This window comes from Prosopis cineraria, unplaced genomic scaffold (genome assembly GCF_029017545.1).
Source record: "Prosopis cineraria cultivar Desert tree isolate PC_DT_omini unplaced genomic scaffold, ASM2901754v1 PC4, whole genome shotgun sequence".
Classification (NCBI taxonomy): domain Eukaryota; kingdom Viridiplantae; phylum Streptophyta; class Magnoliopsida; order Fabales; family Fabaceae; genus Prosopis; species Prosopis cineraria.
The window spans coordinates 37388258-37412423 of record NW_026555335.1 but is presented as its reverse complement, the minus strand read 5'-3'; the positions used below and the strand labels follow the sequence as shown (position 1 = coordinate 37412423).

Genomic DNA, 24166 nt, shown 5'->3' with positions numbered 1-24166 from the left:
AGGCATGTTGTCTTCAATTCTTCTCCTTCTTTTTTGAACAAAAGAGGGCAGAGCCCAATAGGGGGGGGGAATTTAACCTATATCGATATCCCCAAGACTCTTGCTCCACAAGGCCCTAAGATGACGTGGAACCATACCTACAAGAGAGGTGCTCTGAAGTCCATCTTGGGCTAACCTAATTGCAAGAAGCTTGTGGACATCTCCTTTTGGCCCACAATTAGAATTATTTTCCAAGTTAGTCTGTAATGGGCTTTGTCCTCTCTTTCTTAAAAAAAAAAAAAGCTTGCGTCTAAAAACTAGATCGATCATTAAATCGATTAAGATAGTGATTAAGGATTAGTAGTTCAATCAAGAGTCAACTTGAAGTTAGACTAATCTTAATTAAAATAATATAATATAATTTATATACATAAAAATGTTCATATTTGAATATGAGAAAATGAATATTTAAATAAAAAATTATTAGTTTTGCCCAAATAACCCAATGAAAGTTCAATAAAGAGAGAAAAAATCTTATACATACCAGCACAATCCCAACAAAAATTTAGCAAACTCAATAAAATCTCAATAAAATGTTAATAATTTTGCTCAAATAAATGGACCGAACTGACTAGTCGAGTTACAATTAGGTTGACTGTGTCACCCTTAAGTTGATCAGGTTTGTCTAGATTAATACTACCTTAGGCTAGGTCATAAACTGGATCTGCCAACTGGTTGGTTCACTAGATTACCAGTTGAATCAATCGATCTAGTCTAATTTGGGTTTCCATTCATTGAAAAAGACTTATATGCAAGGTCCACGGTCCACTACTCTACTTCCTTAAGAAGATCAAGCAACAAGACTGGAAATGGAAATCCATTGCTGCTAGTGCTATGTTTGATAATTGATAGTAAGGAAAATTAATTCACAAATCCCAATAGTTTTCCTTAATTTTAAGTTAGGAAAACACAATTATTAGTCTATGTAATTTTAACATGTGTACATATAGGTCCTTGAAGCCTTTCTATTTTTAATTGCTTCAAGTCTCTCTAGTTTATTTTGTCTGCAATGTTAATCCTTTTGTTTTTGAATATATCTGAAAGAATGATAAGATAACATTAATAATGTTAAATATGCTTATCTATGACTAGCACGTTTAATTTTTTGTGCCTAGATGAATTATGATTCAATAGGTTGAAACATGAAACAAAATAGGATGAACAACATTGTTAATCTATTAAATTATAATTCTATCTCAATTCTCAACATATATTACTAGCATTAGTCATAGGTCAACATATTTAACACTATTAGTGCTATCTTTTTTTTTTCCTAGACATATTCACAAATAAAAGGATTAACGTTACCAATGGAATAAACTAGAATGATATGGAGCAATGAAAAAACGATGGTAATATATGTCAAGACACATTAAAACTATAAGAATCAATAATTATTTTTTTCAATTAAGTTCTTATAAATTATTGGGCAAAGGGGCAAAAATACTCACAAAGTAGTCAGCGACGGGCACCCAGTATCCTAAAGTGACGAAAAAAGCAAAAATTCATAATGTTATATGGATGGGTGCAAAAGTAATCAAACCATTAACTTTAACTTAACACTATTAGCTTTGATCGTTAAATACTGACTGTGTATGCCACGTGTCAATCTTTGCTGACGTGAACTAAAAAAAGGGCAAAAATATCTACAAAGTCATCGACCAGGAGCAAAAATACCCATAACATTACTAAAATTGGTGCAAAAGTGACCAATACATTCAATCTCTTAAATATTAACTGTTTAACTGACAATTAAGTAGAAGTTAACTATTTTTTTACTGATGTAAATAAAAAATATTTCTAGATGAAATTCTCCAGAAGTTAATTAGTTATTGTATGACTATCATGTGAGAAAATGTTATTTTGACTGAATATCAAATTAAATTGCTTATTTTTTTTTGCAATAGTGGCGAAAATCATTTGAAACTTTTGAATCTATTATGAATGCAATTGCTTAAGATTGTGACAATATTTTTAAGTTAGATGTGCTCAGTCTTGATCTTCGATTTTGAACAACCTATTTCACTATGTTAAATCTCAAGCTTTACAAATAAGAAAAATGAGTGGATAGGGAGAAGGAAGGGAGTGAGATACATTGTGATGGAAAGAAACCATATGGCATTGATTTTAATAGATTGATCACTATTGCACCTATTAAAGTAACATTATAGGCACTCATACAATGATCGATTAACATCCGTAAAAATTCATCCAAGAATATTTTTTATCTACATCAGTGAAAAAATAGTCAACTTTTGCTTAATTGTCAACTAAACGGTCAACATTTAAGGAATTGGATGTATTGGTCACTTTTGCACCAATTCTGGTAACGTTATAGGTATTTTTGCTCTTGGCTGATGACTTCGTGGGTATTTTTACCCTTTTTTTAGTCCATATCAGCAAAGATTGACACGTGGCATGCACAGTTAGCATTTAACGGTCATAGTAAATGGTGTTAAGTTAAAATTAACAGTCTGATTACTTTTGCACCCATCCATATAACGTTATAAGTATTTTTGTCCTTTTCATTACTTTAGGATATTAGGTGCCTGTCATTGACTACTTTGTGGATATTTTTGTCCCTTTATCCTAAATTATTTTATTTGAATAAGCTCTTATAAATTATAATGTCTCATTTTTATTTTATTTTTATCAAAATCTTAAAATTTGTAATTTTTTGTAATTTGATTTATTCATCATGCATGCATGCATAAGGGTGAAAGCTAGTTTTCCCAAAAATTTGTTGATTGATTTTTTTTAAGATAATTAAATCTTTATTAACATTGAACGGAAGAGGCTCAATGTCCCTTAAGCATGGTCATTGTTCAAACTTTAAAGATAAAAAAATAGCGTTAGAAGAGTTATCTTCTAATTAGGATTGTCAATACTTGGATCTAATCTAATCTTTAGATCCCAAATAAATGTATAAAAAAGTAATTAAGGCTTCTTTACTGTCACTTTAAGCTTTTGTTGTTGGTGCTTTAATTTAGTTTATATTTCCTTGTTAACATAATATTAGCTGTATTCATCAAATGCAATATAATTTAACCATTTATATTACCAAAAGTCCAAACAACGATGGTTTTGGGCCCAACATCACTGTTAAACCGTTGGTTATTTATTATTAAATAAAAATTAAAGTGGTTGGCCAAAGTAGATAAAAATTAAATTAAAGTACAAATTAATTTCTGCATCGATCTTCTCACCAAAAAATAAAAAACCTGTATCTATCAACTTGTCTTTTTTTATTTTTATTTTTCATATATAAATCTATCGAGAATCACAATAGAGTTTCTCCATTATTGACTCTAAATTCGGTTCAAAAGTTAGCCCTACACACAATCATGCATTTTTTATGTAGGGCTCCTTTACTTAGTAATATTGATTGAACTTCAGCCTCATTTATGTTTTAGCATAATTGGTTAATATTGATTAAAAATAAAAGAAGCGTAGCTATCAAACTATCAGCATTTGCAAAGAAGATAAATATATCATTTGTTGATGAGAGAAATGTCAAAGTTTGCAAGCACATTTCCTCTTGGACTCTATCACAAAAACAGGCCACCATTTTATTCCCAATTATTTCTTTTTCTTCTTCTTTTTTTTATGAAAAGGAATATTCCCATGTGATCTATCATTGAACACATAATTGACATGCCCAATGAAAAATACCAAAATTTCTATTAATGAGAGAAAAATTAAATTCAACCTTTCATTCAAGGTAATCTGAGTACGTTTTCTTATTTTTTCTTTCTTCCTTTCCTTCTCTCTTTCTTTTCTGCCTGTCCTCACATGGTTTTGCTTGGCTTCTTCTTTTTTTCCTATATATACATAATAATATTGATCACACGTAATATGTCACTTGTTTTTATTCTCCTGTGTGTTGTGATGTTAATAAATAATAATTAATCTCTTTTCATACCCGCATAAATAATGGAAACAGAGCAAAGAGACATGAAAATTTGTATTTTTTTTTTATACACCTAAATAGAGGTGCAAATAGCGTTTACAATCAACAAGTTTAAGACTTGTTGGGTAAATATCATCCCATATTGAGAAGTATTTTCTGGCTTTTCAAATGTGAAAAGTTGTTTGAAAATTTTTTGATTGGGCAAATGTCTTTTTTAAACATAGGTTTAGAAAGTCATTGAAAGTAAATTAGTCAAGGTGACATGCATACGCTTTTGAAATGCAGCTGAAAGCACATTCTCAGCTGTTACACTTTTCCACCATTCATCATTTTAACACTTGTTCCATCATCATAGTGTCCCTTGTTCAATTTTTTTTTTCATACTTGAACACATGTTTTAATGAAAAATAGTCAAATAAAACAAAAAAAATATTATAAACTGTAATAAATAATTAAATTCTTTTAAAAATAATTTACGATAAGAATTAAATTTTTTTCTAAAAATGTCTTATAAAAAGATTAGGGGTATAAAATATGATTATGAATTTATGCATTTTAATGATGAAAATATGATTAACTCTCATGATAATTGCACTGACCATGTACCTCTATCTTAATTTTAAGTATAACTTTTAATACAGAGATGAAAAGAGTTCATGATTTAATTAGAAATAAGATTATACATTATAGATGGAGTAATTAATCATGTTAATTTTTTATATTAATATATGTTAAATTATTTATTATATAATTTTTTTTCAACATGCCAAACTTTATATTTTTTATTCTTATTATTTAACATATCAAATTTTATATTATTTAAAATTTTTATAACATTTGTTAAACATTATGTTTGTATCACAAAAATTATAAATCATCATAAATCAATATCATCATTGGTAATTATATATTCAAAAAAATATTTCACTATATATATAATACAAACAACTTTTAGCTTACCAAATTAATTTTAAAAAAATATAAATAAATAAAATTTTGTTATAATAATTAATTTTTATTAAACTGATCTTTATTAAATAAAATTTTGCAAATTGACTTTTGATTAATAAAAAAAATAAATATGCACTTAATATTTGTCATTGAAAGGGAGAATACCTTCCAATTTTGATTGGATTTAAAACAATTTTCAATAGTTCAAGCTTACACGTTATATTAGTTACCTAGTTGATATTTAAAGCTTTAAAAGTATATTTATTCGAACACAACTATTTATAATTAAATATACTAAATTTGATGAATTTATAACTTTTTTTTTTGTATATGTCTCTAATAATATAAAAAATATGATTTTTCATATGCCTCAAGGTCAACTCAATATTTATTTTTGCGTGATATAAACAATTGAAAAATTGTTTATCAAAAAACATATTTGGAAAATTAAGTTCAGCTCATTCACAACACAAGGAAATTAAGAAATTTAAAATTATTAAACTAGTAAATAATTTTTTTTGAAAAATTTAAGAGTTAAGAAAAAATTATTAATCTAAAACCTATTTTTTTATTTTTAATTATTGAAAATAATTTTAAATTTAAAATAGACACTCTCAATTGAAAATTTGATCCCTAATTCTTCGAAGAAAAAAAAAAAACTCTTGTTGCCAACCATAGATTTTATAAATATGTTTTTCTTATATTTTTTTTTGAGATGAGATCTTTTTTTCTTATATACATTAGACTAAGTGTGAGAGAAGGTTACTTGGTTCAGAGACTTGGATTTTAGTCATTTTACATTTGAAAATGATGATTTAATGACCACAAATTATTGCGCAACAATCTTCTTAAGAGAGCGAAAGATTTTGCTCTCACAAAGTTGTTGATATTCCGCAATCAAAGAGCACAAGTTCAGACGAAGGAGTTTCACACTCAATGGTCACAATCACAGCGTCCATGTACTCTAAAGTAAGCGTGAAATTGTGGACTTGAATTGTACTGCTTTGTTTTGCACCAAAATAATAATAATAATAACAATAATAATAATAATTGTACTGCTTTGTCAGACAGGGACGAGGAAGTTACAGACTCGGAAAGAAGGGAAATGATGAAAGTGTCGCCATTCCAGTTCGCACGAATCGAACAATGTAACAGTAAAATTTTTTAAATAAATCAATTGTAAAACATTATTTATAATCTATTCAATTAAAATACTTTAAAATATATAAATAAAAATTATTTTAATTAATTTTATTTTTATAATAAAATACATAATTAATTTATTATTTTTTATTTTTATTAATATTATAATTAATTTATATTTAATAACATTTGATGTTACGTCTTCATCGGGAGGAACTATAAATGGTGCTTTACGCCCAATTTACTTAAAAATTTATCATATAACAAGTTCAAAGCCAAATTAATAGTATTATTAGGTTATTAGTTGTAGAATTAGAATCATTTTTTTAATGTTTTTGTAAAGTTTGTAGTAAAATTCGTCGACCAATGGGCGGGAATAACGCGCGTGCTGTTTAAAAAACTGGAATAAATTTACCAGCAAATCAAATCTTCATGATACGGGAAAGAGGGAGAGAGAAAACTAGGTGTGGACTTTTTTGAGTTTTTCTTTCAGCCCACCCTCCCTTCCAATTCAAGACAATCACATGGTCCTACTCCTTCCTCCTCTGTCCCGATTCTGAATTTATTTTTCCGTCCCTCAGGAACAAACCTGTTGGATAATATTTCTGAAATCATCCTCCCAAGATGTTCCTTCAATCCTTACAATTCTCCTGACATTCCTCTCAGATCTCCGGAACCTGTCTCTTTTCCGCATTCTATTATATGTCTTGTTCAACCTCTCACCGGAAGCAGGTATCTGAATTCTTAAAATATAGCTCGATTCAAATGCTTTCCGTGTTGATTGCTCTCTGGGATTTCCAGATATTTTATAATGAGTACTCGAAGTTGCTTTCTTTGTTTTTCCTTTTTCTCTGGGTTGCATGTGATATTTCAAGCCGGTCACTACATTCAGCGTTCATTGGTATTTCGATATTGCCATTTGTTCCCAATTCTATCAAATGGCGTGAAATTGGGGAGAGTCGGTAGGTGTATGTCATATGAGTTGTTGGAATTTTGAGTCTCAAGTAAGAGTGCCCATTAAACATTAATTTTCAAAAGGGTATTGCAATCGTCCATCTTCACTGGATTACGTGTTGCGACCACTGACATCTTACACTCCCTTTTGGGCGGTTTTACCAGAAGTTAAAATCGAGTTAGATGGACTGGGAAGTGAATTCTAAGCAAAGCTGATAACTACATTTTATTTTATTTTCAATTTGAATATGCGTCTGGTGCTCTGGTTCAACAGTTCAGGCTGATCTTTTTTTCTTGGGGTGCGTTCTGCTTACAGATTTTGACGGCTCTGAACTTCGTGTACCGATTGAATCCATTCATCAATCAATTTTACTCTGATCAAGTTCCAAATTTCTTCTTACTTCAAGCCAAGAGATTGAGATTCCGTTAGCAATGAACTTTTTCCATACAGGATTGGGGATTCGTGTAAAGAAACACTAGACAAAGTCACTGTGAAGTAATAGGTAGGTGCTGCTTTGTGTTAATTGTAGATGGACCGACGAAGTTGGCTATGGCGCAGGAAGTCATCTGAGAAGAGTCCTGGTGAAACTGAGAGTTCAGGGTCAATATCGTCTTATTCGGAAAGATTCTTTGATGATCAGGTAGGACAGTGGTATGACTCTGTTCTGCCCATCTCTCTAAATAGTTTCTCTTCATCTTGGTTCGGCATTTCCGTGAAAGGCAAAACTAATTCCAAGTAGCTTTCTGTACCCTCGCGGTGTCATAAGTTTTCTCGGCCGCAGTCATTTTCTAAAGCATATAGGCTTTTAGCATCATAGATAATCGTTGAGGTTTGATATCTCCGGTTATTCAAGTTATTGTGATGTTGGAAAAAAAATTTGACGGACTCTGATGTTTCTACTATTTTTTCCAAGGCATATCCAACCCAAACTAATCCATCACCAGAAGTCACGTCTAAAGCTGCACCCATTGAAGAAGTTAGTGACGTGAAGATTCTAACAGAAAAATTATCTGCTTGTCTTCGAAACATCAGGGCCAAAGAAGACTTGGTAAAGCAGCATGCAAAAGTTGCTGAAGAAGCTGTCTCAGGTACTATTTCTTGGACCTCCTTTCATGCCACAATAAGTGATGCTACCTCATTATGTTTATTATCGCATCAATTTGAGATTCATCCAAGTCATAACTCAAAAGTAAACCCTTAAAAGATGATGTTATTGGGAGAATATGAACAAAACTTACATGGGGAACAGATACTGAGAGTCATAATCAACCGCCAACAGTTTAGTCATTGTTTCATACGTCAGCGAGCATTAATGATATGCGCATGCCCAATGCTGAAGACAACTGGGGAGCTAATTCATGTCAAAGAAAATATTTACTCACTATCTCTAAATTTTCGTAATTTGATTGTCAGGCTTTCTTGGAATGAGAAAGCTAATGACTTTTGGCTGTTGCTACTGTCATTGCATAGATTATTGTTTACATTTTTTTTTTCAAGTGCAGACTATTTTTTATGGCTTTGATGGATGAAAATTCTAAATGAAAGCTAAAATTGTCTTTTCCTGATCCGTGGATTAAATTCATATTTGGAGTATCCATAATCCATAATACTTGCTTTATCTGTGAGCCCATGGCTATCATATGTATACTGCATTCTTTTGGCAAGTTCATCCATAATTCTTTGGAAAGCTTATTACCACCTTGGTTTTCTATCTTTTCTTTTCTTGCAAGTTGAAAACTTAAATTTACAAATGCAATAAGTTCCTGATATTGGCTTTTGGGTGTGTTTAGGCTGGGAGAAGGCTGAAAATGAAGTATTGTCTTTGAAACAACAACTTAATTCTGCAAATCAGAAGAACTCAACTCTTGAAGATCGAGTTAGTCATCTTGACGGGGCACTCAAGGAGTGTATGAGGCAATTGAGACAAGCTAGAGAAGAACAAGAGCGAAAGATCAATGAAGCTGTTGCAAATAGCTCTCGTGACTGGGAATCCAAAATATCTGAGCTTGAGGCTCAACTTCAAACTGCTAAAGCTGAATCTTCTGCATCAATTCGTTCTGATCTTCACCTTAGACTTGAGGCTGTGGAGAAAGAAAATTCAGGACTTAAACTTGAGCTGCAATCTAGACTTGAGGAACTAGAATTCAGGATCGTTGAGAGAGATTTGAGTGCAGAAGCTGCTGAAACAGCGAGCAAGCAACATCTTGAGTGCAAAAAGAAGGTGGCTAAACTTGAAGCTGAGTGCCAGAGACTAAAAGCCATAATTCGTAAAACATTTTCTGCTAATGATCACAAATCTTTGGCTTCCTCTTCAGTTTATGTGGAGTCCTTTGCAGATAGCCTGTCAGATAGTGGAGAAAGGCTACAGGCTATTGAAAGTGATGTGCGCAAATCAGGTGGCTGGGAGATGAATGAATGCGGGCCAAGTCGTTCTGACTCATGGGCATCCGCTTTAATCACAGAACTTAATCAGTTTAAGAATGAAAAGGCCATTGGAAAAAATCTTGTGGCCCCTCCAGTTGAGATCACTCTCATGGATGATTTTCTTGAGATGGAAAGACTTGCTGCACTGCCAGATACAGAAAGTAGAAGCATTTCTGCTGAGGCAGGACTGGCATCAAGTCAACCCAATGCTGACCAAAACGCAATCAGAGATGAACTGCAAGCTATAATTCAAAAGAATACTGAATTGGAGGAAAAGGTGGAAAAGATGGAAGCAGATAGACTTGAGAAAGAGATGGCATTTGCTGAGTGCCGAAAGCAGCTTCAGGCATCACAGAGTCGAGTAAAGGAAGCAGAGTTGAAGGTAGCAGAGCTTCAAACTAAGTTAGCTCTTGTAAATAAGACAAATCAAGAAGCTTATGAAGAACTGAAGTCAACCAAAACAAAATATAAGGAAACTGCATCAAAATTAAGAATTGTTCAAAGCGAAGTAGAGGATTTGGTTTCAAAAATTGGTTCATTGGAGAAGGAGATTGAGAAGGAGCGAGCTTTGTCTGCCGAGAATGTTGCCAAGTGTGGGAGGATGGAAGTTGAACTTTCAAGGATGAAGCATGAATCTCAACTAGAGCTAGAGGCTGAGAAAATGCACAGAGAAGGCGTTAACATTGAGTTGAAGTTAAAGCAGGTCAGTTTGCTAAAATTAGGAACACTGGAAATCTGCTAATTATTTGCCATTCTGCATAAATGCTTAGAAAAGAGCTATTTTTTCCCCCAGAAAATAGACTTGCTAGTCAAACACTATATGTGTCCTAGGACTCCAAAGTAGCACGATAGCATGGCTTGTAAAATCATGCTTTGCCTATTCGAAATGAGATTTGCTGAACCACACTTGCTTTGCTCCCCGTTCAGTTCATAAGGATGGCATATGAATACATTTATCATTCATGATTTAGAATACATACCAGAGTAAAATTGCGGGAGACGTCAATTCTATTAAAATTAATTTTTTAGTCAATGGAAAAAAAGTTGTCACATTTGCCGGCATTGAAGCTAATATCTAGGGGAACTATAAATATGTGAAGCTTTGTTGGAATTGCATCGAATTAATGTCTTGCTTCACACGTTTAATTATCTCCACATTTTTATTGCAGGAGAAGGAACTTGCTTTGGCTTCTAGTAGGTTTGCTGAGTGCCAAAAGACCATTGCATCTCTTGGTCATCAGTTAAAGTCCCTTGCAACACTGGAAGATTTCCTGCTTGATTCAGAGAACCCTATGGACCTAACTCGTGAAGTTACGCCAAGTCCTAAAAATGGCGCTGATCCCTTGAAATTACATCACTTCGATCTGCCTAAAAGAAATCCTGAGTCATCAATATTGTTAAAATCATCTTGTGACCATGAGAAAAGCCGCAATGGTTTTGGTAAGTTCTCTGCTAGAAGTAAGAGTGTAAGCAGAACAGGAACTCACTGAATTAAGTCATACTTAAATGTGTTTATTCGTCCCTTACAGTCTCCTGGATTCAACATTTATGAATCCAAAGTTACATATTTTACTTTAAAAGCACTGGTTGCAGAAGCACAAGTTGCTCAAAGCATATAGTTATGTGTAAATCCCAATACTTGTAAAGAAAATGGTTTTGATGACCTGTTATCTTACAGCTGTCTTTGCTTTGCTTCTTTAATTCATTGGTCAGTTCAACAATGAGACAAGAATCCCATATATCAGGTGGAAATTTTTGGTTCTAATCATGCAACGGGATCACCTAGACAAGTTGATTTTTTGTTTCTTCTTGATTGTTTTTGATAGATTCTAGAAGAGGTCACGATATCTGTCATTTCTATGATTGTCTGTATGTGACTAATTCAAACTTGAAAGGCATAAAGAGATTCTCTCTCTCTTTTTGCCTTATAAGAAAAGATTGGTGGGGTCTAGTTGATTGGGTCTCTGCCTTCTGTTTATCTTTTCCCAACAACAGACCGGATGTAGTACTGGGGAAGATTCGATTGGGATTGGAGGTCTCATTTTGTTGCAACAAGGAAGTGAAATTACAATAAAGAACCTCACAGAAAAAGCTCGCAGTTAGAAGGATAATTTGCTGATTAGGAAATAAAGAAAGAAAAAATGGCGTTTAAAAAAGCTTGTGTAATAGAAGAGGGGGGGGGGGGCATTCAAACGTTTATTTCCTGTGATGCAAAAGAAATTATTTCCTAAGAATTCAACTGGATTTTTTTAGAATATTTAATTATTTTTATGTAAAACTTGATATTTACATACAAAAAGTTTGATTATTTTGAAATAAGTTATTCAATTTTTCGCTTTGTTAAAACTTATTATTTTATTTCTAAATATATATAATAAAATAAATTACACTAATCAATCCTAAATTTGGTTCAATTATGAAATTCTCCATCCTGTTTAAAAATCCTACACTAGAGCCTACGAGTTATAGGAAACTTTTTTGAATTGGGAGATTTCATGACCAAACTTATTAACGTCAACCCTTTTAACGTTTCAAAACATCAATTTAGTTCTTGTAGGTCTCACTTGGGATAAATTAAAATTAAGTTTTTGAGGAAAATAATACAAATAACTCCAATTCATATGTCAGTTGTTTTTTTTAATACAACATTTATTTATTTTTTTTACACGAGTTATTTATATACTTAATTTTATTTATTTATATTTATAGTAGTGTTGTATTGTTAATGAGAGTTCCAAAATTTTTTTATTTCAATTATTTATTTTTCATACATCAATTGTTTATTTTTTATACACGAATTGTTCATGTACTTGACTTCACTTATTTATATTTATAGTAGTGTTATACCATCATTTATTTATATTTATAGTGGTGTCATGCCATTAATAAAAGTCACAAATTTTCCCTCCGTTTCCTTATGTCAGTTGTTTTTTGTTTGAGGAGATTAGGGTTATTTGTGTCATTTCTCTCAAAAATTTAATTTCAATTTAGCCCATTAAAATTAAATTTCAATTTAGCTCAAGTGAAACCTATAAGGATTGAATTGATGTTTCAAAATTTAGGGGGTTGATTATCAATAAGTTTGATCAAGGTGGTTGAAGTAAATTTTCCCTTTTTGAATTTTGCTGAAACGACACCATTTTTTCCTTAAAAAGAAATGCACATTTAGTTATTTGCAATAACAATATACTACAAGGTACATAGTTTTTTAAAAAATTATGAAATTGTTATAAAATCGGCAATGATATATAATAGTGATACATTAGTAAATGTCAAGTGAGAAAAGACAAGAACAAATACAAGAATGAGAATATTAAAATAGATATGTAATCATATAATAAAATGAGATCTGTAATTGTTGTACATAGGAAACAACTAGCATAACATCAATTAAGAAGAAAAACTATAGTAAATAGATTAAGATGTCTTGAATATGCTTAACATTTTGAAATGATGGAGAGGGAGACCAAGAATACTTGAGGAAGTTACCCAAATAAGATCCGTCTTGGTTGTACATAAGAAAAAATTGGCATAACATCAATTAAGAAGAAACTATAGTAAATAGATTGAGATGGCTTGAATATGCTTAGCCTTTTGAAATGATGGAGAGGGAAATCAAGAATACTTGAGGAAGTAATCAAAATAAGATCCATATTGGTTGTACATAAGAAAAAACTGCCATAACATCAATTAAGAAGAAATTATAGTAAATAGATTGAGATGGCTTAAATATGCTTAGCTTTTTGAAATGATGAAGAGGGAGACTAAGAATACTTGAGAAAGTTATCAAAATAAGATCCGTATTGGTTGTACACAAGAAAAAACTAGGATAATATCAATTTACAAGAAACTATAGTAAATAGATTGAGATGGCTTAAATATGCTTAGCCTTTTGAAACGATGGAGAGGGAGACCAAGAATACTTAACGAAGTTATCAAACAGGAGCATCATGATAAACGATATATGCAAGAAAATTGTTGTTGATGGAGCCTGATGAATAAACCTAATCTCATTTAGATAGATAAGATTGTTTGTTGCTGTAACACCCTCAAATTTACAGACCGATTTTTCACAAGTTATTAATTCAACAAATCCTTTTTTTTATTTTTTTTTCATTGAACCCTTATCATGGTAGAAAAATTTCTACCACGATACATCCAAGACAATATACCACAGGTCTTAAAATATCTCAAAAAAAACAATTAGAACCATGAGGGACAGACATGATCCTCATAGCATGTTATTCAAATCAGATCATAAATCAAGAGCGACAGACATAATCCTCTTGGTCATATAAATACTTTTAATAAAAAGGATTAGAGTTTACATGCTTCACAAAGAAGATATGTCCTAAGTTGGCACAAGATACATTGTATAATCTAAAATAAGAGGCAACGTAAAAGATGGTGTCTCATATACCACAGTTACACCTCTGGTGCTTTCTCGGCCGGACTCGCTCCTGTAAAAATATTAACCACGGGGAATGAGACTTAAAAGTCCCAGTAACCAAAAATTAATATGTAATGATGCATGCGGATGTAACTAATCATGCGATTGCTAAGTGGGCACACAAAACATTTAACCGAACAATACTTTCAAACAAACCGAACAAGTATTTAATTTGCATGACTGCACCTTATATCCTCCTTTCGCCATGCTCGGACGCCAAATCACCCGGCCAAAGGTGAGTTGGACCAAGCGACACGCCACTCATTGGGTCCAATGAGGGCTTATCACGTGGTAATAATTAACCGAACAGAAATTCCCATTAACACCATACATTAAAATACCCTGACAAGTCATGCATCATTCAAATATCCAAACAGGAATATATCCGAACAATAATATCTCATCATGATAAACAAAAATAAATTTTTAACCCACTTGGCAATAATTTCAAACAAGTATATACAGTATTTATTTTCAATAATTCATAATTTTTCCAAACAACAAAACAACACATAACCATTCACAAACACACTCATCACAACACATTAATAATGGTTACCTTGTGTCTTGAATAACAAGTTCCCCTTCACAACTCCTTTTTCACCACTATCTTTGTCAATATAATCTACATAATTATTTCACAATACTATATATTAATTTTACATTAAAATAAATAACTCTAATTTAAATAGTTAGAAAGTCTTAGATCTATAATCTATATTAACACTAATTTAAGATTTATGCCTCATTTAACTTCCCAAATTCTTTTCTAAAATTCTCGTACCCTAATAAACTATTTTTTTTATCCTCAAATCACTTCTAGTATCACAATTTCATCCTTCTATATTCTAAAAATTCGTCCAAAAATAAATTAAATTTTTAAAATTATCCTGAAGCCTCAAATCACCTTTCTATAACCTCAAAAATACCTATTCATACTTAAATAAATATTTAATAATCATAGGTTTATCCCTACATCTCAGATTCCACATAAATTCAACCATATAGATCTAGATTTTAACTCAAAAATTCTTAAACATGAGTTTCAACCTCAAGAAAATATTCTATAATATTTATTATATCCCTAAGAGTTTTAACCTATATTTTTAATCCATCATATCATCAGATTTACTATCCTATAGAAAAAATCCTAATCAAAATATTTACTCTATCCTACAAAATAATCATATCACTAGAAAGCTAATATTATTTAAAAAATAACTATAAAATTAATTTTGTAATTAAATAAATTTTTAAATGCTAATCTAAACAGGAAAGTTAGAACATACCTGAAGAAAAAAAGAAAATAATCCCCCCTTGCGAGAAAACGCCGAGCAACGTGAGAGGAAGAGAGAAAAATAATATAAAAATAGGATTGTGAGTCCCAAAATTATATTAAAAAAAAACTATAGGTTTGAATTTAATTATTCAAACCTTTGGGCCTAAAGTTGCAATTTTCTCTAAATTGCATCTTAGCCTCTCATGCTTCCTAATGCACACCCCCCTCCTTTTTATACATGAAGGCACCTCTTCTTTTCCCTCATCTAACTAATGTGGGACTTAGAAACAACAACCTTCCACCCCCCCTTTTTTTTGTTCCTTCTACCTTCTCTTTTTTTTTTAACACACACATAAAAAAAATTATTTATGTATTATATCTTAACTAAATATTGCTTATGTGGTTTTAAATTTAAATTTTTAAATTCATAATTAAATACCTAATCATAATATTATTTCTAAATAACCTCAAATAATATAAATTCCTATTATTATCATTTTTTTTCCTCAAAACCTAAATTCCACAATTTCTTTATTATATAAAAATCAGGATGTTACAGTTGCTAGTGTAGTAATACATATATTGGATTCTAAAAAGAAAGAATCTCATTTAGTACCCTTAGAACACAAAATTTTGCATCTATGGCCCAATAAAATTTGAAAACGCATTATAGGTTCAAGAGTCCTTCTTGTAAATTTTGTTGTGGATGACAAGATGCTTTTTCCCTTATCTTAATAGAATGTCCATGTATGTACAACATGACGTTTATGAATTTTCAACATAATTTTCATGAATGCACAACACATCTGGTGGACATTAACTTGAGGTATATTATTTTAATGAAAGTATGTTGTTCATTATGGACTTTATGTTGTACATATGTTGTAGGTTTACATATATCCATTGTGTTGAGAATTGATAAATATCGTGTTGTATATTTATAGATATTATGTTGTTCATCTTTTGCTTGCTTGTATATTTCACTTCAAGTTAAACCATGTATGTCTATTAAATGTGTTGTGCATTTATGAACATTGTGTTGATGATTCATAGACATTGTGCTGTGTATACATGAACATTCTGTTGAGACAATGATAAATGCGTTTTTTTCATTCACAACAAATTTGCAAGAAAGGCCCTTAGGCTTGCAATGCGTTTTCATATTCTATTAAGCCCTAAATGCAAATTTTTGTATTCATGAGGCCCTAGGTGAGATTTTCCCTATTAAAAATTCTATATAATTTCAATAAAAACTTAGTTTTGTTTACTCCAAGTAAGTTCTAAAATCAGGTAGATATTGTGCGTGACTAAAACAATTTTATGAAAACCTTACAATTTACTCTCATTATATATATCATTAAAATTAAAATAAAAAACTGAAGTCCCTGAATTAATATTTTTCCTTAACATTAAGTTATTGTATCTCCATTTTTTTCTCAGGAAAACAATTGAACTCACATGGCCAGATGTGGATTAAAACTTAATTAACTCCTAACTCCACCAATCCTAAAGAACCATCAAGCTGGAAGTTTATTGATCATCACCATATCTCCATCATGTTACTGCAGTGTTTTCAAATTTGAGAATTGTTAGATAGTTTGAACTAATATATTTTACAACACTTATTATAGAGTTTATAATTTAGGCGAGTCAAGCTTATTCAAACTTAGCTTGAATAGACTCAAATGGCCAAATTTAGCTGAATACCCAAATTATCAATTTTTTTAATTTAATTTTTTACTTTAAAGTTGGTTATTTTTATTTTATAAAAAAATATAATTTATACTTTTTGGGAATGATGTAGAAGACTCAAATTTTTTTTTAAAAATATGTGGGTCTTAAAACTTAAAAATCAATATATTAAAATACATTTTAAATATTATTTTGAGATATTTTATATATTAAAAATAATAAAAATATGATAATATAATTATTTTTTATTTTTCTAAAAAAATCTATAACAATGTACTATATATGGTATTTTAGTATAAAATGATCTAAAATTTAAACAATTTATTAATATTTAGTATATATTTATATAGTTTTTAAAATGATTTTTTTTTTTGTATTTGGCTAAGCCCAAACTCAATTGGGCTTGGTCTGAATATTAAAAAATGTATAATTTCACTAAGCTCGATCCTAAATTGTTTTGAATTTATTTAAGTTGACTCGTTAAGTTTGACTTGAATTAATAGATCTAATCGATTATAAATTTCAACTTTGGTCTCTTAAGAATTCAATTGATTAAGCCTTTCCTTGTCATTTATGATTTCTTAACTTGAATGTAGTAATTTCAAGGCAAATGCATGATCTCCATTGGTCCCTTTTTTTAATTTCTCTTTCAAATCAAAACTTCATGTTCCTCAGCTGATCTGATAAATAAGCCCAAAAAATTTCTAAAAAGCCAATCCTTGTAAACAGAAACTTCCCTCAGGAAGGGAAATAAACAAGCAGAAGAATCCCATGAGAAACAAGGCTCTGCTTGTGTCAGCTTCAAAGAACATGCAACGTAATTTACATTACTTCCTTCTTCTGATATGCCACACCCTATCCATCTTTGCTTAGCAGATTGTAGAAAACCTCTGGCTTTCTCTGCTCTGACTCGCAAATGGCCTGGAATCACAATAGTACCATGTGTTTAGCACTGAAAAGGATGAAAAATCCTATTTTAACCCTATAAATAAACGTATTTTCACTGGAAAATGACCCTTTGGTACCTTACAAGAAGAATGATGAGTTGACTTGGGAACGTCCGAATCTCAGTTGAAAATTATGGAAACTCAATTGAAAATCGTTACTTCATTCTTTAAAATATATTCATATTTTTCAATTTAATTCCTATAATTCAATTACTTTCCATTATGCTGACTTTATGTGACACTGTAAGCTGTAAGCTAGCAGTGTTAAGTAAGCTATGAATGTCTATATTAGCAGTTTATTACGCTTGACAATAAGTTTTGAAAAGCATTTTAATAATTAGAAGCGTTCCCATCTTGAATGACAGTATTTTCCCCCCCTAGAAGTTAAAACTAGACAAACCATAAAAATGCATCATCTTGAGTTTGAGATCACTGGCAGTAAGAGAAAATTATCATAACACACGCTATTATTATTTATGCAAAAATAAGTATAGGGAGATTTTATTTCACCTGCATTGCAAATGCCAAGTGAATAATTGTTGCTTCTGACCAAGGCCTTCCAATAAACTGAAGACCAATAGGCAAACCCAATTTATCATACCCAACCTGTGAAGGACCATTTATATACCTTATAAAACACCTCTTGCAGAACAATGTACTGTGAAGAAAAGTGTAGCACAGTTTGGTAATTTCTTACTGAAACAGTCACTGCAGGAAGTCCCAGAAAGTTTCCAGCTATGGAATATCTAATTAGTGCAGCTAAAAAGGCATGAAGCAAATCAGATTTTGCAAGGCATTTGTAAAATTAATGTCGTCAAGTTTTTGAGTTTCACGTGTGTATATATAGTTATATACCTCCATTGACGTAGTCAAGCTCACCAGTCTTGAGGGCATCATCTTGGATGGAATACGCAGTCACACTGTTTCAAATATCAGGAACATGTAGGATAAGAGCAACCTTCTACTAATCAAATGAAAGACATCATGTTCAAGTTTGAGAAATTAGTACGAGAATAGACAAACCCTGTGGTTGGTGAGACGATAACATCTGCCTCAGTAAATATCTTCTTATGAAACTGTAACTGGCGATTCCTATACACATTAGAACAGATATGTCAAACATGCTTACAAGTTTGTGCTTCATCGCCTGGTTTATTTATCATTGGTGACAATATGTTGACTTTAGTTTCAAATTTGGTCAGACAAGACAGGGTGTACCTAATTTTTTGAGCTTTTACATACTCCTTGCTGCTGAAAGCACCGTAGATGTTGAGAGCTACTCTTGCATCCCATCCTTGTTCTGCAACATATTTTTCTCGTATCGAATCAAGCCACGTGCTACACTCAGATCCAATTGTTAAATAATGTGCCAGCCTCATCACTTCTATCTCTGGTATGGTCACTTCTAAAGTCTTTCATGTTTCCCAAAAAAGAAAAAAAATTAAGCTGGCAGGTTAGGTAGTTAATGCTATGAAGTTTTCCAACAGGTTCAAATGTAATGATTCTTAAGTAGCTTTGGTCAACTCAATCATAAATTGAAATGTAAATGCTTGCTTTTTAATGATATGTTTGTACAATTATTTATGATTAGTTTATTTGATTTATATTTTCATCTGAAAATTGAGTTTAGATATTTTAAAAAAAATGAGAGTTTTATAATTGGTCAGACCTGCCAACCATAATGTTCCTGAAGCTTGTTCAAAGCTTGAGAGCAGCATAATCTTACTTCATCACTGCAATCATCAAACCACTAATTGACCAAATTAGTGGTTGGCCAACAAATGATATATCAGAAGTCAAGTCAGAACCTGAAACAAGCTACTTCTTTAATATATATATATATATATATCTATATCAATGAATTATTAATTTAATGAAATCTAGGGCATGCAGCAGGTTACCAACCTTCCCATATTTCGCCAACTTGATTTTAGATATGGACTTTGTCAGGCCCAGCAATGGAAGATGCACCTATGGACAGTTAAGAAAGACAGAAATTAGGACAAAACCTTATAGTTTTTATTTTGGGCTTAGAGATTTCTCAAGCCCAAGCCCAAATTATCTATATAGGCCCAATACTTGAACTTATAAACAAGTTCTTACTGGGATGTTCGAGGATTGATGAGACGGAATTTCACCACTGATTGCAGCATAACTGTAAAAAAAACAGAACAGTAAAAGTTGTGGAAGCTAATCTGTGAGTTGCTTGAAGGAGGAATGTATTATAGTAGAGAAGATCAGTAATACTAACACTATCAATGCATCTTCAACAGTGCCTGCTAGTATTCCTACCATCCCCACTGTCCAGTTCAGAGGAAGAACTCTGAAAGTAGCAGAAGAACATTATTCTAAATCAGTACAATCTATTGGTCAATAATTATGGTACAAAAAACAACGTAGGATTACTCACCCAGAATGAGGTACACGACCAAAAGTTGGTTTCAGACCAACAACTCCACAAAGAGCTGCAGGCATTCTCACAGATCCTGACCAAGTTATACAAGAAAATTAATGATTCACTATCTTCTATCTCATATCTTGTTTACAATAAGATAAAAATTACATGTTTATTTATGATTAACTTGGTCTATCTTTTATTTGTTTCAAGATTGAGTCCATCCAAGAATTGTATAAATTAGAGTACTAGAATGTGAATAATAAAGATATACCCGGAAGATTAATATCACCATGCTGACTATGCTGATCTTCATTTATAAACAGAAGGATAAAAACTGTTTTTATAGCTCCTCTAAGATGGTGTAATTCTCAATTTAACCTTTAGGGGTACTTTTTTTTAAAAAAAAAAAATTACAATGCTTTTATCCTTGAAGCTGAAGAAAGACATGAAACAAGATCTCCCTCTTAAGAAATTAATAATGATAAAATATTAGTACCTCCTCCATCAACACCAAGGGCAACAGGGCAAAGTCCTGCAGACACAACTGCTGCAGATCCACTTGAAGAACCTCCTGCAATCTTGGTGAGGTTGTACGGATTTCTAGTAGCGCTACAAGGTAGTTAAACAGACATGTTCTTGTCATAACCAATCTCAGAAGAAGTCAAAAAGGAAGCCAATTTTGGTGATGAATTATGATTAATAATTTAGTAGAAAATCATTTATTCTCTTACCCATAATGTGGATTAATGCCACTAGTTCCAGCCCCAAGTTCATGCATATTGGTTTTTCCAACAATTATGGCTCCACATAATCTTAGACGCTTAACACAACAAGCATCATCTTTACAAGACCTTTCTTTGTGCAGCCACTTTGTTCCTCCTGGAAGACATTTATTTATTTATTTCCTTTTAGCTTGTAAATGAATAATTATCAGACGATTGAGCATTTAAGACACAAGAAGGCTACCTGTGGTTGGATACGGCAAGCAGTCTATTTCATCCTTGACAGCAACAGGAACACCATCAAGCACAGAAATAGGTTCTCCTGCCAAAGCAAAAAAAATTCATATCATAATCTTCTGTAATGAACACATACAAGAAAATTCATATCATAATCTCTTGTAATGACCAGCTATGTTATATAGTAGTGAATATTGAGCTTTAATGGGACAATAAGAGCATAAAGTTGGAATGGCAGAGATAAAAATGTCAAGATGGATGTGCTGGTATACATGTAAAGATAAAATCTAAAATGAACATACAATAACAACAAGCCTTATTCCACTAGGTGGGATCGGCTACATGAATTATATGACGCAATTATGCTCTATTATTTATTAAGCTTTTAGAAATATCGTTAATTAAAAGATCTCGATCAACAACTTCTAAAAGTATTCTCTTTGGCCTTCCTTTACCTTTTTTGACAGGGTTCAAAGTTATTTGTTCCACTCTTCTCATAAGTGCCTTCCGTGGTTTTCTTTGTACATGTCCAAACCACCTTAAATGATTTTCTACTATTTTTCTTTCAATAGGTGCAACACCCACTTTTTTCCGTATGTGCTCATTTTAAATTTTGTCTTTACGTATATATCTGCACATCCATCTCAACATTCTTATCTTTGCTATTCCAATTTTATGCTCTTGCTGTCTCATTAAAGCCCAACATTCACTACCATATAAAATATGAAATGAGCATATACAAGAAAAAATGAGCGTAGCACCTATTAAGGAAAAAATGATAGAAAATCATTGAAAATGGTTTGACCATGTATAAAAAAGATCACGAGAGGCACTAGTAAGGATAGTGAATGGATAATTTTGAGCTCTGTTAAGAGGGGTAGAAGAAAGTCAAAGAGAACATTTATGGAAGTTATTGACTAAGACCTTTTAGTTAACAACATTTGCAAAAATTTGGTGAATAATAGAGCACAATGAAATCGTACAATTCATATAGCCAATCCCACCTTGTGGGATAAAACTTCTTCTTGTTGTTGAATCTTCTATAATTCAAGTACTATTTCAACTGCTTAAATTTTCATTCCTTGGCCTCCAAGACTAGAAAGTAGAAGTACAAGATTTATTCAATGAGTTGAGTCCATGTTAAGTTAGAATAGTTCAGAATGCCAAAAGCCCAAAAAAATATCCAAATTCATGAAATGAGTTTTAATGGGATTATCATATACCATCATGAAATTTAAATTGCTACGATATACCTCTTTCATATCTAAGAGTAGATTCCTTTGCTTGTCTTAGTATGTCTTCATTATTTGAGTCAATAAAGAATGCCATCTGGTAAGGGGGGTTTGCTGATTGACTAACAGCAGCTATAAATCGTTCTGCAACCTATGAAACATTATATATATATACACATGATCATCATAGAGACATGAAAAAAAAATTAGATTTTGAAGGATAAAACTTAAAGCAATTTAAGTTCCGATAAGTGAGCAGAGTGATGATTAAAAAGTAGATGAAATACCATAAATGGAGTTGTATCTCCTGAATTGTAGGCTCTGTGGTAGTCCATTATTGTCCATCGAAAGAACGAAGGCTTCTTTTCTGAATATATAGCAGGCAAGCATTCTGTTGCAAGTTGAACTTGCCGTACTGGAGATAAATCAGATTCTAGGCATTTTACTTCTTGTTCTTTAGGATCTGCCAAAAAACGATCTTACATGGGCAATTAACTCTTCACAGTCCAGATCTCTAAGAACTGTAATCATTTTTCATCAAAAGAAACTTAGAACTTGATTAGATCAACAAACCTTCAAAAGGATGCAAGGGAACAAAGAGAGGAGGCTCTTCCAGTTCTGCATGTGTAATAAGCTGCAGAAGGAATTGAACACAAACATCAATAATCATTGCCAGAAGAAAAACTCTTGTGAATGAGAAGTATATACATGGAATCTCAGCTTTCATGTGACAGGATGGATTAAGAACATGCCTTGTGAATGAGATTGTTTCCTTTCAAGATGTACAGTAAAAGGGTTCCAAGTAATGGAATCTCCATGAGCCTAGCGAAAATTTTGACCAAAATTCCAGTCATGCGAGGAGCTGTAAGTGAAAGACCATTAGTATTTCGATTGTATCAGCAACAACCACCGAAGACTCTGATAAAAAGTTTCAAATTCATGTCTCTTTTCCTCAGAACCAAGATTCATTTCATAGTGAATGAGCACAAAGAATATTCAGAATCATGGGGCCGTTCTCAACCTCCTCTGCTTCGAACCAGAGAAGTATCATGCAAAACTCGACAGGAAAATGAGAGCTAGCAAGAAAGGAGAAAAGAAAGAATAAAGTATTAAAGCATGAACCTTTGACATTGGCCTGAAGATAGAATTCATCACTATGGGGTCCCAAATCAACATCTTTCACGGGTCTGTAAACAAGAGGTTTAGCTTTGAGCAGACCCATCAGAACCGGGATGTACTTGGGAAGTGACAAATGAGCAGAGAGGGAAACGTTGGTTTCTACTTAAAAAGGAAATAGAGGAAGAAGGAAGAAGAAGAAAAGATCAGAGAAAGAGTAGGCGGAGAAAATGATAAATGGAGACAATACAAACAAACGAGGCGTATTATATAATCTTGTGCTATGGGGTCCGGTTCTGGTACTATGAAATGATGACAACAAGAAAACACGTCGTTTTCGTGAACAAGGTGAAAAGTACTGTACGAGTAAAACAGAGATTAACATTGTACTCTTCCCTGAGGCATTCCATGTCAGCCTAACAGTGTCCGACTTCCTAACTGTTTTTCCCGTGCACTCAGCAATGTTCTCTACCGTTGTGCTTCCTACAATTTTATCAGATTTGAGTTGGTTTAAATTTCTGAAAAAAATTATATGTTGATAATGAGTGACTGCTCACTGGATTCAAAACCAATTTTAGTTCCCTATCTAACTTGTTTGTTTGTGGATTGCAATTGTGCTATACTGGCCATTCGAATTTTTTTCCTAAAATAATACACAACTCGAGAAAAAT

At 31.9% G+C, this 24166-nt stretch overlaps 2 protein-coding genes and 1 long non-coding RNA gene across 4 annotated transcripts; 1 reads left to right on the top strand and 2 right to left on the bottom strand.

The window, feature by feature from the left end:
* Positions 1-6497: 6497 nt before the first annotated feature.
* On the top strand, positions 6498-11223 carry LOC129307636 (filament-like plant protein). Of its 2 annotated transcripts, XM_054948486.1 has the most exons (5): positions 6498-6775; positions 7314-7638; positions 7912-8086; positions 8789-10125; positions 10592-11223. In XM_054948486.1, exons 2-5 carry the CDS (start codon positions 7528-7530, stop codon positions 10910-10912), a joined length of 1944 nt encoding a protein of 647 aa, XP_054804461.1. In that variant the 5' UTR covers positions 6498-6775; positions 7314-7527; the 3' UTR covers positions 10913-11223. The 2 variants fall into 2 exon arrangements, with proteins under 2 accessions (XP_054804461.1, XP_054804462.1); XM_054948487.1 differs by lacking the exon at positions 6498-6775 and having other exon boundaries at positions 7551-7638; positions 8031-8086.
* Positions 11224-13620: 2397 nt separating this feature from the next.
* LOC129307879 (uncharacterized) lies at positions 13621-15334 on the bottom strand. Its single transcript, XR_008592500.1, has 3 exons — positions 15162-15334; positions 14432-14497; positions 13621-13882 (listed from the first exon to the last, which is right to left on the bottom strand). It is a non-coding gene; the product is annotated as an uncharacterized LOC129307879 (long non-coding RNA).
* Positions 15335-17442: 2108 nt separating this feature from the next.
* LOC129307916 (fatty acid amide hydrolase-like) lies at positions 17443-23721 on the bottom strand. Its single transcript, XM_054948871.1, has 19 exons — positions 23502-23721; positions 23132-23241; positions 22953-23013; positions 22667-22842; positions 22401-22530; positions 21155-21232; positions 20920-21067; positions 20685-20797; positions 20201-20276; positions 20042-20113; positions 19894-19945; positions 19696-19761; positions 19460-19540; positions 19009-19202; positions 18814-18882; positions 18646-18710; positions 18488-18549; positions 18301-18396; positions 17443-17764 (listed from the first exon to the last, which is right to left on the bottom strand). The coding sequence occupies exons 1-19, from the start codon at positions 23599-23601 to the stop codon at positions 17699-17701; spliced, it is 1815 nt and encodes a 604-aa protein (XP_054804846.1). The 5' UTR covers positions 23602-23721; the 3' UTR covers positions 17443-17698.
* Positions 23722-24166: the final 445 nt, after the last annotated feature.

What these genes read in the sequence shown, in the direction of transcription:
- LOC129307636 (XM_054948486.1), top strand. Translation starts at nt 7,528, where the DNA reads ATGGACCGACGAAGTTGGCTATGGCGCAGGAAGTCATCTGAGAAGAGT. An exon ending in AAAGATTCTTTGATGATCAG is followed by an intron (nt 7,639 to 7,911) that starts GTAGGACAGTGG and finishes ATTTTTTCCAAG; the next exon opens with GCATATCCAACCCAAACTAA. An exon ending in TTGAGTTGAAGTTAAAGCAG is followed by an intron (nt 10,126 to 10,591) that starts GTCAGTTTGCTA and finishes TTTTTATTGCAG; the next exon opens with GAGAAGGAACTTGCTTTGGC.
- LOC129307916 (XM_054948871.1), bottom strand. Translation starts at nt 23,601, where the DNA reads ATGGGTCTGCTCAAAGCTAAACCTCTTGTTTACAGACCCGTGAAAGAT. An exon ending in TCCCTTGCATCCTTTTGAAG is followed by an intron (nt 22,843 to 22,952) that starts GTTTGTTGATCT and finishes GTTTTTTGGCAG; the next exon opens with ATCCTAAAGAACAAGAAGTA. An exon ending in GTTGAAGATGCATTGATAGT is followed by an intron (nt 19,946 to 20,041) that starts GTTAGTATTACT and finishes TTTTTTTTACAG; the next exon opens with TTATGCTGCAATCAGTGGTG.